The sequence below is a fragment of the Gambusia affinis genome, linkage group LG01, assembly GCF_019740435.1.
Source record: "Gambusia affinis linkage group LG01, SWU_Gaff_1.0, whole genome shotgun sequence".
Lineage (NCBI taxonomy): Eukaryota > Metazoa > Chordata > Actinopteri > Cyprinodontiformes > Poeciliidae > Gambusia > Gambusia affinis.
The window spans coordinates 11192772-11208539 of record NC_057868.1 but is presented as its reverse complement, the minus strand read 5'-3'; the positions used below and the strand labels follow the sequence as shown (position 1 = coordinate 11208539).

Below are 15768 nucleotides of genomic sequence, written 5' to 3'. Positions count from 1 at the left end.
CAATCACAACTTGAGGCGCCTGGAGTAAATCCTCCTGCCGCAGGAGAAAAGCGCTCACCTGCACTTGTGGCACTGGTACACATTTTCACCGCAGTTGCCGCACACTCCAGGGTTAGCGGGCACGGAAGCACTGCAGCGAGGACACTGCAGGGTCTCGGTGGAGGCTTGGTAGTTCTCGTAAAAATCTGAGAACTCGATCATCAGGTTGGAGGCGACGATGGGCAAGGGGAGGTCGATCTTCACCTCAGTTTGTCCAGGAGTCAGCTGAACTTTCTTTGCTTTGTGCCAGCGTGCCGGCCTAAAGAAAACAAGAAAGATCAAGATTACAACCAAGTAGATACTTAGGATGATAATATGAAGTAGTGGGTGTTCCCTAAAAGCATACTTATTCTTCAGCTCCACAATAGCCTGGACAGTCCTGTTGTTGTAGTAGAGATTGATGGTGCGGACCATTTTGGTGCGTTTCAGATCACCGATCTTCACTGTTACTTTGCTGATGGTGTGGCTGCCAATTAGCTTCACAACCTGCTGTGTGGTGGTGTAGCGGGTGTCCACTTTGATAGACGATAGTTTTATATTCTAGAGTCAAAAGAAAAATACATTTAAAAGAACTTTCAAGTAGAATTTTACTTATCAGCATTAGAGAAGTTCGACTTAAGTATAATTCGTAGACATCTTTTTAGAGTATAAATAAGGGTAATAGATAGAAATAATTCCTAAGACTCAGAAGAATAAAAACTATTCTGTGAGTTTTTCACTTACTGAGAAGGGAACTTCTGGGTTGTTGCACACCAAGCAGGGGTCACTCTCAAGATAAAAGCCATCAAACTCCACCAAACCAGAGAGAGTGCTTCAAGACAAAACCACACATATTCTGATGTAAAGATATGCATAAATGCCTGAGTTGGTACAGAAATCTTATTGCATGTTCATACTTATAAATGTTGGAGTTAGGGTGATTTGTCAGGATGTGGTTCTGTGCTCTCAGGATTTCCACAGCTTTCTGGGAATATTCTTTCAGCTTGAATATAAAAGAAACAGCAGATTAACATAGACTTTCAATTTTGAATCACTGAAATAGCACAACTGTTGTCTTGTAATGCTGCCATTTGTCAGATTCAGACAATACAAACACACCAGATATCTAAAAATGTACTTAAAACCTAACCTTTTTCTCCGTTTGAGGAGTTTTGAGAGAGAAATATCCTAGTAGGTCAACAAACTGGGCAGCTTTGCGACCATATGCAGGAAGCTCTGGCCAGATGGCCCAAGTCAATTCGAGCAGCAGCTCCTGCTGAGATTTACTGGAGTTCCTGTGAAAAAATTTACATAAGCCAAATGCAAAGATTGCACGCTTTTTGTATTCGATATATAAATGAAAAGTTTCAACACTACCTGTAGATATGCAACGCCAAGCAGTGGGCTTGCCAGCGAACAGCAGAGGAATTTGATTCGAGGAGGAAGCAGCGCAAGAACTGGATCAGAGTCTCTTTGTCTGCAAACTTATTCAGCTGACTGACCAGAGCCATGCACAGCTGATCTTCCTGGCTGCTGACGCCATCGCCTGTGATCAGGAGGGAGAGATTTAACCATCAGATTCTGCTGATTATATGCTTAAAAAACCAGGAGCGCTGGAGATTTGGACACAGGTTGAAAATCACTACATCTTACTCTCTTTGTCTTTTTCCTTGTCTTCCTTCTTGCTTTTCTTGCTGGAAGATTTGCCTTGAGAAGACTGGGAAGCTCCTCCCTGACCAGAACTGCCAGAGCCGCTACCGGAGAAGGAGGAGGAGCCAGAAGAGGAGGAGGAAGCGGCCAGCACCTTGCTGCCACACAGGGCACAGGACAGGAGCTGAAGCAGAACTGGAGAAACGCCCTCATCCACCAGGAAGCTGACCTGGAGCAGAAAGTACAACACGGCTGGACGGCGAAGAGCATGAAGGGAAAGATCAGAGACACAAACGATGTTAAAAGCATTGGCTTCAAAATGTTTGCTTCCACTGAGGAAATATTTAAATCAACTCACAGTCATCCTTCATGCAAAACTTCTGCCAGTTGATCGTCCTTTGTGTAGCAATTTCAGCACATGCTTTGAGATGCTCCATCTGCAAAAATAAAATAAAAATAATTACTTACCTAACTAACCTGAGTTAAACCCTAAAGAATATAGCATATTGGGAAAAGAGGACACTGACCAAATTGATGAGTGTGTCATATTGTAGAGCTGAGCCAGATGTTGCGGTGACTATTCCGGCCCGAAGAAAGATGCCCTGCTCTTCCAGAAGCTTTTTGATGCTGCGGACATGCGAGTCGAGCGTGTGCAGATCACGCAGCTGCCGGTATTTCTCTTTGGAGCCACAGATGAACAGCAACAACTTTCTAACTTGCCTCCTGACGAACGGTGTCTGTTGGATCATCAGATACTGAGATTACAGAAGAGAGAGATCAGGATTATTTGTTGTGAAGCTGGAACGAAAAAAAAAAAATCCCCAAAAATCTTATGAAAGCTCACTTCTGACAGATAGTAGAACCAAGAATGGTCAAAAACAGGAGGTGGGATCCGAGGGTTTGTATCAGCAATCTTCTTTATCTGATATGGCAGCCGGAGCACCATCTCAGTCAGTAATTGGGAGTAGGCTTCAAACACGTCAGCGGCATGTCCCTGGTAGCAGAAATCACAACTCATTGAAATGCCACAATCAAAAGAAGTGATGCAGGATAAACACAGCTAACGTTCGCTGCTATGATGATACCTTAACATATTGCCGGAGGAAAAATGGGCTCATATCAGGGGGTGAGGAGGCTGTGTGAGGGCGAAGGAGCTGACTGGTGGAAGTGGGTTCCTCTTCGCCCTGTTGATTTTTCCAGAACTCCAGGAGCGACTTGAGCACATGGAGACAGTAGTCAATGGAGCCCAGGCTCAGCAAGGCCGTCGCTGTTGCATTGGAAATCAGGGAGGACGACTAAAACCGGAACAAAAGGAAAAATTATACACAATACTTTTCGCCAATTCAATCACACGGCACAATTCAGTTATGTTCTTCTCTGATGGCAATTTTTCCAAGTCAAAAAGGGTTTGCTCTGCCATTAAAGTAAAGAAGCGACTCAAGTCCTCACCCAAATAGGTTCATCTTGGTGTTGCTCAAGTTTTCTCAAATGGATACTGATTTATTCTCAAACATACCTATGAAGCTGCATCAAAAAGACATCGTACCTCTGAGGAGGATTTGGACCCAGACTTGGTTCGTGACATGAAGACGCTCAGCAGCCTCATAATGACCAGGTGGACTTCGTTGATTGTACTTCTCTCATTCTTTTTGGATACATCCTGCAGAGGAATGATACTGATTAAGTAAACCTATTTACATTTATGTAAAAAAAAAACAACAACAACAAAAAAAAAAACCAGATATAATTTTGAAGAGATCCACCATTCCAACCAAAAATATTGCAATACTTTTATTGTGTCAGCAGGTGGTGATAGCTACATTAACTACATGAAATTTCAAAACAACATCCCGAGCATGATGTTCCTCTAAGTCATATAACATCTTCAGCCTATAGTGTTTAGCACAAAAAACAAGCGCTGCCATGCAAAAAGTCAAACTCTTTTGCAATTGTTCTAATCGTCTCTGTCTTTCCAGTTCACACAGATACATCATAGGGAGAGGTTACTTTGTTTCCATCTCTACCCTGGAAAAAAAAAAAACTAAAACTTTCTACAGGGTTTTATTTCTCAAGGTTCTGTGTGCACGCAGGATCCAAATGACAGGGACCATACTCCTTGCTAATTACCCGTCAGACTCGGTGTAGTTACCTTCTTATGTATTCCAAGCTCAGCGATGAGCTGCGACAACAAGTCGTCTAAAGCGCCCTTATCCTTTTCATCCTCCCCATCAAGGTCCGACGTCAACATTAGGATAACTTGCATATATGGGATGGCTTGAACCCCACCAACATTATGGAGCTGAGAAAGATGCTGCAGAAAGCGTTCCAGTAGCATCAGACGAACCATGTGCAACCTAATGAGGAAAAACATTTAAAAATAAATCACAAAAGAGAATTTACTCTGAGATTTTGCTGCTTTATGCATCATAAACTCCCCCTGACCAAGCTTACTTTCTGTCTGGTAGAGGCAAGTTACTTGTTCAAAGTTACTTCACACAGTCGCACTCCAAACCCTAAACAACACCATAAAACCCACATAAGCCAAAATTCTCAGTACTAGCCTGTTGCTTGTGTGGATGTCTCCCTCAGTCTCTGCTTCTCCCTCTGAGCCTTCGCCTTCATGCTGTGCTGTTGTGGTGCTAATGGCTCCAGTGCTGGAGCTCACACTGCCTGGACCTACAGGGTGGCCCTCCACTGTTGTGTCTCCGTATGCACTGCTGCGTCCGGACACTGTGCACAAGCATGTGGGGAGGGGGAAAAAAACATGACAATGCAAGCTAGAAACACAACAAACCACAAGGAAAAAGCTCCAAGAATCAAGGAATTACTTATTTTAAGGGACTTGATTAAATGGTCTAGCAGATTGCATTTTCTCAACTTTAAAATGTAGTACAGAAACATGGAGAGGAAGGAGAGGTAACTTATTCAAGTGTTCATTAAAGATAAGACAGGTGATCAGAGGACAAAAAAAAAATAATGGAAAAACTTACAGGTCTTGTATGTACCGACTGTACTTGAGCAAAAATGTGTTTTAATGGATTTTCTACAACTAATTTAAGGCATGCGTGATTGTGCTCTTACTAAATTAGACTGGCCTAATTTATTCAAGTAACCCACCACTGTGCTCCCCTGCTACAGAGTCGATAGCAGAACCCCCACTCTCTGAGCCCACACTGCCTCCGTGCTCAGCTGGGGAGGTCCGCAGCGTAGAGCCGTCAGTAGCAGCTGTGCTGCCCTCATCATCTGATGCCGGGGCTGAAATCATAGCAATAGCTGTAACAGTAAATACACCGCGGTCATCTGGCCAGGATACATGATCTTTGTTTTTACTTGTTTACTAACAAGCAAAAGACACAACCAATGTTCTTTTCTACACTTATTACATGCAACATGATGTGAAGATACAATGTCAGAGTGGCACAAAATAGTGGTAAAAGAAAAGATGAAAAGCAAGAGATTCAATTAAAACAATGAAAAGAAAACTATAAATGTGTTGAGATTTGAAATTACATATTCAACAAAAAATAAATTCACAGTGCTAAAACTGTGAAAATGCAGGAATAAAAACAGAGTAAAAGCTTGTTCTGCTTTTTCTCCAGTTCTGGTGGAGAGGTCTTCTTACCTGATGCCGTCGTGTCTGAAAGGGTTCCAGCATCCAGTGAGGATGAGCTCGGAGCCTGGCCAGACAGGCCGAGGCTCTGAAGGCCCAGAGCACTGCTGTTACTGCCTGAAAACGCCAAAAAGCACATTTAGGTGCTAAAGCACAACAATAAATGAGAGTGTAATGACAATATAACAGGACAACAACTATATTTAGTGGTATGTGTGTGTTTTCTGTGAACAGCTTCAAGACGTTACCCTAAAAACATGTTCCCTGGAAAAACTAAATCTTACCAAATATTTTTGAGTCAAATATAAAATGCAAATTTCTGAAAACAAGACTTGACTAGCTTACAAGTAACTTTTCAGCAAGATATAGGAGTTTGCTTTAAGTCAATAATTCCTGAATACTGAAAAAGGTATTGGAAAATTAGATCACTTATAACATGGAAAAACAAGTCTTGTTATGAGTGAAATAATCTCAGTGAAACTAGAACTTTATATTAAAGAATTATTGACTTAAAACAAGCTCCTTTACATATATATATAGCCAAAATGGTTACTTGCATGTTAGCTTTCTTATTTCAAGTGTAACAAGATATTTGCACTAGAAACTAGACCAAATATACTTGGTAAGAGTTTGTTTTTGCCGAGCTTATGTCAACAGGTTTCTAAAAGATCGACTGAAAATCACCTTGTTGGTCCTGCTGAAGGCTGAGAGCAATGGCAAGCTCTACCATAGTTTCATCGTCAGCGTCAGGAGGGATGTCGAGCATAGGAGGGTATCCCTCAGCTCCGGCCAGCAGAGCCTCCAGAGGAGAAGGATTTCCATTGTTAACATTTTCTGCTGATTCCAGGACCATTGACTCAGACTAGGAGGAGAGCCACAATAAAGGTCTTACTTCTCCACAATAAACAGGTTTTAACTATATATGATAATATAGGGTCTGTAGAACTGCATGGATATCAGTCTGCAACGGAAAACTAGGTTGAAAATAATAATAATAAAAAAGACATGTTAAGGTGAAGTTATTTATATTAAACCACAATCATTTTTATTTTTTTTAACAAATAAAAAAAAAAGAGAAAAGTGATACAGATAATTTTTTTTCATCTGGTTTATTCTCACCACCATCTCAAAGTCTCCATGATCCACTTCGTTCTGCTCCTGGCTCTCCTGTTGACCTTCTTCTCCTCCAGTCATCACAGACGATTGCATTTTGTCATCCGGATCATCGTCATCGTCATCATCCTTGTCTCCTGACCGAGTATGAATCAGGAAGCTTTAGAAAACTAGCTACACCATTCTCATAAAACTCGTTGGTATAACTGTAGCGGAAGTTATATTTTACAACACCTACGGAAAATCAAAAGGACTTTGTGTTTATCTCTGGCTAGCTTACCAATAGGTGTGTTAGAGCGTGGAGGCGATGGAAGTGTCACATGGCGGCGTTTGTTTCTTGGCCGCAGCACTCTGATCAGAGCCTGCTTACAGGAAAAGCTCACAGCAGTGTCCTGGGAGTTTTCCAAAAATAAAGAATGAAAAATTACTTCATGACTTTGTATTGCTCTTACAAACGACGAATACAACAGCTTGTGTCTCAACCACATGATTAAAGATAAGCCCATTGAGTTAAATAAAATGGAAGTCTCAGCATTAGGATGACCGATCGTTTGTGATACATAATGGCAACATATAGTGCTACTTACCGGACACAGTAACATCTGCATGTAGATTTTGGAAGCTAAATTGATGTAATCCAGTTCACATGTGCAGTAGGCATGTATGATGTCGATCAAGGCATTAACTGTTGCTTCCACGTGTGTCAGGCCTTAGAAGGAATAAGGAAGATGTAAACAACACACACTGAGATCAGAAATCACAATAAGGCCAACAGATGCTCTGCACCAATAGAAAACTTTGTTCTCAGGATGTTAAATTCTCTTAATTCTGTTCTTGGAGCTTGTTCTAAAACACTTTTCCTTGTGTTGTTTCAGAGAAACATTCTGACTGGTCAGAAGAAAAAAAAATACAATGAAATGCTGCACTGGAATGGACCTATTAGAACAGGAACACCACAGTAGAGCTTTTATGAAGTATGAAATTTCCAGGTCAAGAAGAACATTGTTTGGGGTGGGGGGGCAATTCAAGTAAAAGAATAAAAAAAAAAATCTGTTCTTGCAGAGTAGGTATAAGCATAAAGTATGAAGCAATACAACTTAAATATTAAACACATCCTATGAATAACTTGTGACTTGTGCAGTTAACAGACATAATACAACTGAAGAGTGGCGTTTTTTAGGTTCACACTTACCAGGGAGGCAAGCAGGTGCGAGAAATGCATTCTTTGGTTTCTGGGAATGGAGTTTCCAGAAGTTGCTCATAAGCTGAGCGATGAAGTTACAGCTTTCACCATCCATGTGCTTCTGCCCATCCTCTGTTGAGTCTAATTTACAAACATATTCAAACAGGAATTGGTCTTAAAACTCCCATTTATTTTTAAGCTGGTACCTCAAAGTTTGTTCGAACCAACTTGGAAAGTACAGTTCCCTAGTATTGGGAAGCAGCTTTTGATGATCAAAAAAAGCTTCTTACCGGAGTCATGGTGCAATGACTTGCTTTCTGTGAAATGCACCAAGTTGTTGGGTCTCATGATTGCAATAGAGCGTGCAGTGATCACGAGCCTCTGGAAAACATCTGGGTCAAGTTCTTTTCCTTCCCGGCTGCAACTGTTCAAACACTGCACAGCGTTACTCAGCAAGGATTGGTCCTGGCAAGACAAGGGACACAACGCAGTGAGAGTTAATCATCATATTGGTAAATATTTAGTTTTCTTTCAGTTTGCAAATGAAATAAAATGACAAAAGAATGTGAAAATATTTCCAAATGACTAAGGAAAAACACAGCAGGTCGCTGCTGTTCCATAAAAACATGTTTCATCGTCGTTTCTTCCCCACCTTATGGTTGTGGTAAGCAGTACGGCTGGTGTGCAGACTAGCCAGAAGTCCCTTGGTCTGCTGCTGGACACCCGTTGGAGTCGGCATGGACAGAAGCAAAGTGGCCAGCTCCAGAGCAGCAACCTTGTTTTTCTCCTGGAGAATTAAAAAGTTTGATTTACCACTTTGAAAAAACAAGAGTTAATGTAGAAGACTAAGTTTTATTTTAGCTTGTCAATACATTAAAAATATACATGCATGTATCATTTTTCATCTTTACCTTTTCATTGGATGAACCTACTGCAAAGCAGTTTTCTAAAGCTTCAAGTGAGCTGACCACCAATCTGAAAGAAAAATTGAGAATTATTTCTGCTTTTCCTTTAACCAATTATTTAAAAGAAATGTATTTTTACTCAATAGCAATCTTTCCTAATCTAAATGCCAAACAACACAAAATGCGGGAATAAATTCAGAGAAAGAAAAAGACAAATTTGTTGCAAGCGTGAGGATGTTGCATGATATGTTTGCAGTCTCAGGCATGGACACACAACGTGGCACACATGCACAAACAAAACAAAAAACAAACAAACTAAAAAATAAAAACAACATACAATCAAGCAGAGAAAGGGCAGTTACTAACCGGTCCAAAGTTGATAAGGACTCAGTTTCAGAACTTTTTATTGTATTTTTTGGGAGCAAAAGAAAAAGAACAAAATCAAGAGTGAGGATTACAGAAAGAAACAAGTGTAATTAATGATACAGCTGAACAAAAGAGAGGCGTGCGAGAAAGGATGATCACAAGTGCCATGCAGTATTGAGAACCCTTTTGTCCAAACAGAAGCTTGTACTTTTATCATACTTCACTTAAACACTAATCACGACAGTGAGTAAGACGGGTCAAAAAAATAAATCAACATGATGAATGTTTTATCGTGATTTACATGAAACCAAGAAAATAAAAATTATTCTGAAAGATTTGTACAATTTTTCTTAAAATAAATCTTAAATGTAAAAAACCCCAAAGAGATCAACAATCTGTCTATACTTGAAAAACCTACTGCTGCTGCAAGAATCATTTTTAGATTCCAAATGAAATTAGAAAGGTTGAGAGTTTTTTTTATTTTTTTTTTAAACAAACTGATTTAAACTTGATGGGATTTAGAAGAGTAAAACTGGAAGGCCCCGTACCTCTCCAGCACAGTGCCACTGGTTGTGGTTGGCGTGGCGATGTCGCCGTCGGAGCTGCTGCTGCCCTGGTTGAGGCTGGGGCTGCACACATTATTAACTGATCCCGAGAAATCTTCTGGTGGATCCTCGGGCCAGCCGAACTGCTCCTTGGTTTTACCGTAGATTTTTACAGAGTCGAGCATGGTGACTCCTGCTGGATCCACCGAGGCTCCAACTAGGAAACAACAACAACAACAACAAAAATGAGAATGAGAAAACTACTTACTGGAAACAGCTCTAAGTATAAAGCTGCAAATAAGTGAACTATTTTCAGTGAATCTCCCACATCTAGAATCTTACTGAATATGGACAGCTTCTTGTCAGCCTGCAGGGCCTCCTCTCTGGTGAAGGGGAAATCAAACCAGCGGGCTCGCGTCAGATTTATCTGCATGGTCCGGCCAAAGACCTCCACATAAGAAGGAGCCCTCTCGATGGCCTGAGTGCCCACTTGCACTCGCATGCCTGTCATCACCATTGAAGTGTTGTTGTTCACCACTTCCACAGTAAATCCCCCAGGCTAGAGAGAGAAAAGACAAAGCAAAGTAAGACTCTGTTCTGAATTTTATAGTTGCAAAACATAGCAAACAGGTAACATAAATCATGAGCACGCCACGTTGCTGACTTTTGCAACAGCAGGTTATCAACACAAGACAGAACTACAATAATATTTAGTACTTTTTCTGACAGATTTATGATTAAAAAGGAGTATTTACCTTTGTGTTGGCCACATACATCCCGGTGGAGTTGAGCCGGTGTTTTATCTGCTGCCCATTGTACACCTGCAGCAAGTCATTTCCCCCGAACTCCACCTCTGTTAGTTGCTGATTGTGTTCAAAGAAGTCCACTGGGAACGTCACCTGACTGGAGGTCCGAGTGGCTTAAATATAAGGATGGCATTGACATTAGATTTCAGTCGTGTTAATAGGCCTGGTTTTTCGGACTCAACGTGGCATTTCTGTCTCATTACCGCAGTCCAATCACTTTTGAGTTTTGTGAGATTTCAAGCAATCGTTTAGTGCCTTTAAACTCACTTGCAGCAGCAGCTTTGCGCTTGCGCACTGGCTTCATGATGCTGATGCCACACGTTGGCTGCAGAGACGGCTGGAGCCAGTAGGACGTGTTGTCAACGTTTGCCATGTAGATTCGCAGGCTTCCGTCCTCGCAGAGAAGAATCATTGTTGTGCGTTGCTGCTCATTGCTCGCCGTGTGTCTGATCGCAACCATGTCCTGAATCTGGGGAGGAGACGAAATAGAAATATCCAAAAGAGATTATAAATAGGACAGTTGGGCATTATTTACAAGAGCAAACATGCTTCCTGTATTTACTATTTTCTACTTCCAGAATTTCTGCATATTTTGATGTCAATATGTCATATTTTTAAAAAATAGTTTATTTTTTTATACTTATCCAAAGCTAAATACTGAAATGAAATTCCATATCTGTCTAGACATTTTCAGAATCCTCTTGACTTCTCCTCTCAAACTTGCCTATAAGTATTTTTGTTTTGCTGCCCAGGACAGTGAATGAACCCTACCTTTGCTTTAGCCGGCAGAGTTTTGATCTCCTGGATGAGGAAGGTGTCGGGTTTAACCATGATCACCAGCGGGATTCCAGTCGTCTGTTGCACACAGCAGACCAGACCCGGATGGTTCATCACCTCGGACCACTGACACAGAGCCGGGGACAACTTGCTGCTACCGCCGTTGGAGCTAAAAGAAAAAAGGACGACAAGTATGTCAGTTCTTCCAGCTAGTTTTGATATTTACTGGCATTATTCCTGTTCCAAGAAAATAAGAAACGACATCTAATGTCGTTTACCCTTTGATGTTGATGGGAAAGAGCCTCTGCACTTCAATAGTGCTGCGGCTTACGGTGGCAGCGAATGATTTGCCCTGGCTGTAGCTGAAGAAAAGCATTTGAAGGACATGGGAGTAGTAAACAGACACGCCACCTCCTGCCACCTGCCCATTGCTGTCCTATGGTCACAAAAAAAGCAAGAATTTATCTCAATCACTTTTTAGCAGCTTCACAAAAATCTTCAATGTGACAAAATGAAATGAAAAGATCTTCTTAAGATGAATTCAGTTTTTTTTTCTTTTTAAAAGATACTGAGAGTGCAAAATAGTTACGTTTTTTTTAATTGCATATTTTTGTAGAATTTTTAATTCAACTTACTTTCAGATCATCATGGGTTATTTCCAGGACATTTGTGACATAGAAAGGCCCATGCTGGGCACTGCTGGATTCATCCATGATCTGAGTGTACATGTAACCTGCTGAGGACATGATTACAATGATGCTTTTTCCCTCTTCGTTGAAAAGGAAGGTCGCATCGCGGATCTTGGAACTGGGGAGCAGGAAGTAGTACATGGGGCTCAGCGCGTCCACCGACAAGTCATAGATCTGTTCACAAATAGAAAGGAGTATGAATTTTTTTCCCCCCAACAAAATACAAAACAAAAACCACTTGACGCAAAAACTTCACTTAGTTATACCAATATTAGGAAAATATTGTTTTCAAACCAAATTTGCCATGACATACCTTGACAAAGTCAGCTGTGATGATTGCCAGCTCAGTCTGAGAACCTGGCAGCCAAATGGCTTTAATGATGAAATTGCCAGTGGCCAGCTGAGGATGCAACACCAGGTGGTCAGAGACGGAGCCTGTACTGCTAAATGTTAGAACATGGCAGTCCTGGAGAGATTGGAAGAGCAAAACTTTAGTGAATTGCTGAATTGAAAAGTAAGCATAACACTTAACTTTTTGGATAACTTTGTGTGGGGAAAAACAAGTCTAGTTTCCTGACCTTCAGACCACACACAGCCAGGTAATCTTCATTACAAGGGTTGCCTGTGAGACTGAGGACGGTGAAAGGAACTGGGGCAGAGGCCAGTCGGGTCAGAGTTAGCTTCCTCTTGCTAGAGTCAGCTTGTTTCAGAAGTGTGGACAACTGCAGGACTGTTATCTGTCAAGCGGGAGTATAAAGGACAAAAAGAAAAAGAGATCATCTGGTGTGCTACTAGCAAACCTTCCGCAATCAAATAAAAGTTTATCTGCAACAATATCTAATTTACAACATTTGTAAAACACAGCTAAGAAACACATTCTTATAAATATGTAAAAGTACTTATTAGCTTTAATACAGATTGACTGTTCTTATTAGACTTTTGTGTATTTAATGCCCCATAATGAACTGTACCAGCTAATCTGATGGCAACTGTCTTCTTTAACATTTAGTGTTGATCCAAGCTGTAGTTTTCCAGAAAGCCCGATAAGATTTTAATTTTAACACAGTGAAAATATACTTTTACAATTCAGTCACCCATTTGGGTTTGACGCTGTTTCCAGGTTACGACTGCTCCACTTACCTTCCCCTTTTCGTGGCTAACTGCAAGATGCTGTCGGCGGCCATGGGGTGAGGAGAGGACGCACATGGCAACCCGACGTAGGACGTGCGCACTGATGAGCTGACGTATTGTTTGGCCTTGATCGCCGCTGTAATTCATCCTCACATTTTCAAAAGCTCCTTCCTGAGAGCCAAGTGTGGGTACCTGAGAAAGAAAAAATAAATTTTCGACCTTATGTGTATCTACATAAATTTCAACTATCAGGACATTGAAGTGTTTTCATAAACACATTCAGCCCTTTAGTTATCGTACCATTAACTGGTCCGTCATCTCAACATTTTTATCCTGAGTGTGCAGTTCATTCAGGGCTTTCTGGGCCCGGCTGCTGCTTCCAACAGCGGAGGCTTGCTGGAAGTTAGTCTGGATGGCTTCCATCAGAAACATGAGCATTTCAAGTATGACGGCAGCAGTGGATGATCCCATCTGTCCCAAAAAAAAATGGGCCAAAACCGCAGGTGTTATAATGTACATTGAATGCACAAATAAATCGAGAGGGAATAAAGGAGCACCACACTTGGAGTGAAACAAATAAAGAAAAGAGATCTCTAACCACTTGTGCTAGCAACTCTTCCTGGCAGCCCTCGATGCTCTTGCAGACACTGTTTTTCTTTGGTCTTTCTTCATCACTGGATTTGCCATCACAGATTGTGACCTTGCCCTTTTCGGATGGAGAGGCATTCTGGTGTCTGATGGCGCTCTCAGGCATCCGCATCTCACTCTGGAAAGCTGAAGATTCTTTCAGAGTTGAGCTAATGCCACTGCTGGGGCTGCGCTTCACCAAAGCCTGTAGGTAAAAGTAAAACCAGTGAAAACTCCTTATAAAGTTCAGATTGAAAAAAATAATAATAATAATAGAAAAAAAAGGTAGCATCAGCAGAATGCTCAGTTTTAATGAATGCACACTTTGGTGTTACATCATACACAGTTATTTCAACTTTAGGTTAATTTAAGTGTTTTCATTTCACTAGCTCCCTTAACCTTTTAAGCATTCAGTAAACAACCATTGAAGAAATGGTGATAGATGGACACAAATTTAGTCCAAAATGCATTAAAAAGCTCAATAAAACTAGGCTGTTAATAACTTTCTCAGATTAATAACCTAAATTTAACTTTAGGCATACTAATAGCATGTACTGTTACCCTTCTAAAACATAAGAAAACTCTGTGCAAACAAGCAGAAAAGTAAAATAATAATTATATACATGAAACTGCACCAAGCTCTTATTGACAACAGTAACAGACATTGAAGCAGACAACACAATTCACAAACACCACTGCAGGTTTTTGCTACTCCACAATAAACAATAAACACAGAAACATGTACTGGATGGCTTTCTCTTCGCATGCACATTTACAAAAGCAACATTAGAGGTTAACTAGGAAAGCTGGCCTTTTCGCTACATGCTAAAACATAAGGGCAGGCAATTGTAGCATTTTAGTTCTGGCCAAGGGTGTGGACTAGCTATAATCCTGATCAAATGAAATGACTGGATGGAAGTCAATGGGGGAATGACTTGCAAACCAAAGTTACCGCTGTTGTTCTCTTCCCATGATGACCTGAGGTATTCGGTCTCACCTGGCAGCTGCCATCCTCTTTGGCACCGCAGTCACAGAAGAAAGAGCCATATTTGGCATAGGAGATCTCATGGTCTTTGTGACAGACCTTGGCGCACACTGTGCACACACCTACCCCATCTACCATCTTACAGGTATGACAGTGGTACCTACAATAGGAAAAACAACAGATGAATGTTAAATGTCTGGTACATTAGCGCAGCAGCTGGGCATGGGCCGGTTAACGGTATTGACGTGTGCTGAGGTTTGAGCAAGATGTGATTTGAAACACAATAAGATGTTCTGTCACAGGGTTACTACTGTCCTGATAAGGAGATGACAGAGGAAGTGTTTCCATTAAACTGGTACCAGTGCTTGTGCTTGACTCTAGTGCTAGTTCTTGTTTCCACCAGGTCAAACTCTGGCTCTGGTCCAGCTCCAAACTGATGCTGGTGGTCATCTAAAATTTGTGAGCTACATGTTAAAAGCTGTCTTTTGTTTTGGTCTAATTCTTCAATAAAAACCCTGTAAACAACAATCATAAAATGTCTTACTAGCATCAGAATAATAAACTGTTTATTGTATTTTTTATTTTTTACAAAATTCTATGTTATTATGCAAGTTTTTGTCTCTGAGAATAAGTAGATGGATGCATAAGCTGTGCCAACAGCTGATTATACAAAACTACAGCTGGCAAAGCTGCAACCATGCAACCAGTTTTGTTGCCCATCAGGCAGCTGATCAAATATTAAATAGTAACACTTTTTTGTATTTGTGGTGGTCTATAAAGAGCAGAAAACCATAGAACAATATAACATTTTTGCAGAAACCTTTTGAAAACTATTATTGTATTTAATGACCCTTAGTCTACATTTATGCTTTAGTCTGAAAATAATAAATATGAAAAAATCTTAGCTATTTCATAATATATGCTATGATTAATGCTACATTATGCATCAAGGTATTTTCAGTGTCTAGTCACATAAATATGGCAGCCATATTCTGATAAACCTAAAGGGCTGGTGAGCGATAGATTGATAGCTTGCATTATCTTGATAAACAAAAAGTTTGAAGTGTGAGAAAAGGCTTGACAATTGTTTAGAAAATGTACAATATATGGTTTATAATTTCAAGTTGTTTTGATTCAAAGTTAAGAGCAAACTACTGGAAGCAAATTTGTCTTTACCAGTGCTGGTTCATGAACTCCTTCTGAGTTATGGTGAACGTGCAGAGTTTGTTGCAAAGCGAGTCTTCATCCTGTCAAGCAACAACAACATGTTTATTTCTGTTTTGTTGTATACTGTACAAATAAATAATCTTGCTCAGAGCAATAACGTGCTGCAGAACTAAAGAAGTGACAAAACATGTTGATT

The 15768-nt window shown here is 40.7% G+C and overlaps 1 protein-coding gene across 8 annotated transcripts in view; it reads right to left on the bottom strand.

Moving 5' to 3' along the window:
- Positions 1–15768, bottom strand: part of ubr4 (ubiquitin protein ligase E3 component n-recognin 4) — a 49235-nt gene that overhangs the window by 12690 nt on the left and 20777 nt on the right. For 3 of the 8 annotated variants that reach the window (XM_044131753.1, XM_044131758.1, XM_044131782.1), the window contains 39 exons: positions 15582–15652; positions 14373–14565; positions 13392–13625; positions 13094–13264; positions 12803–12985; positions 12241–12399; positions 11976–12128; positions 11609–11836; positions 11252–11409; positions 10968–11142; positions 10464–10665; positions 10146–10309; positions 9733–9949; positions 9394–9607; positions 8846–8878; positions 8486–8549; positions 8227–8361; positions 7865–8039; positions 7584–7715; positions 6979–7100; positions 6672–6783; positions 6398–6528; positions 5963–6140; positions 5291–5395; positions 4786–4923; positions 4230–4398; positions 3818–4022; positions 3215–3328; positions 2754–2963; positions 2513–2662; positions 2196–2423; positions 2027–2105; positions 1672–1920; positions 1396–1564; positions 1169–1313; positions 936–1021; positions 763–850; positions 386–579; positions 59–298 (listed from right to left, as the gene is read on the bottom strand). In XM_044131753.1, the coding sequence (XP_043987688.1) occupies positions 59–298; positions 386–579; positions 763–850; positions 936–1021; positions 1169–1313; positions 1396–1564; positions 1672–1920; positions 2027–2105; positions 2196–2423; positions 2513–2662; positions 2754–2963; positions 3215–3328; positions 3818–4022; positions 4230–4398; positions 4786–4923; positions 5291–5395; positions 5963–6140; positions 6398–6528; positions 6672–6783; positions 6979–7100; positions 7584–7715; positions 7865–8039; positions 8227–8361; positions 8486–8549; positions 8846–8878; positions 9394–9607; positions 9733–9949; positions 10146–10309; positions 10464–10665; positions 10968–11142; positions 11252–11409; positions 11609–11836; positions 11976–12128; positions 12241–12399; positions 12803–12985; positions 13094–13264; positions 13392–13625; positions 14373–14565; positions 15582–15652 (6173 nt within the window). The remainder of the gene's footprint in view (positions 1–58; positions 299–385; positions 580–762; positions 851–935; positions 1022–1168; positions 1314–1395; positions 1565–1671; positions 1921–2026; positions 2106–2195; positions 2424–2512; positions 2663–2753; positions 2964–3214; positions 3329–3817; positions 4023–4229; positions 4399–4785; positions 4924–5290; positions 5396–5962; positions 6141–6397; positions 6529–6671; positions 6784–6978; positions 7101–7583; positions 7716–7864; positions 8040–8226; positions 8362–8485; positions 8550–8845; positions 8879–9393; positions 9608–9732; positions 9950–10145; positions 10310–10463; positions 10666–10967; positions 11143–11251; positions 11410–11608; positions 11837–11975; positions 12129–12240; positions 12400–12802; positions 12986–13093; positions 13265–13391; positions 13626–14372; positions 14566–15581; positions 15653–15768) is intronic. The other 5 variants (XM_044131796.1, XM_044131766.1, XM_044131791.1 and 2 more) reach the window with 5 other exon arrangements.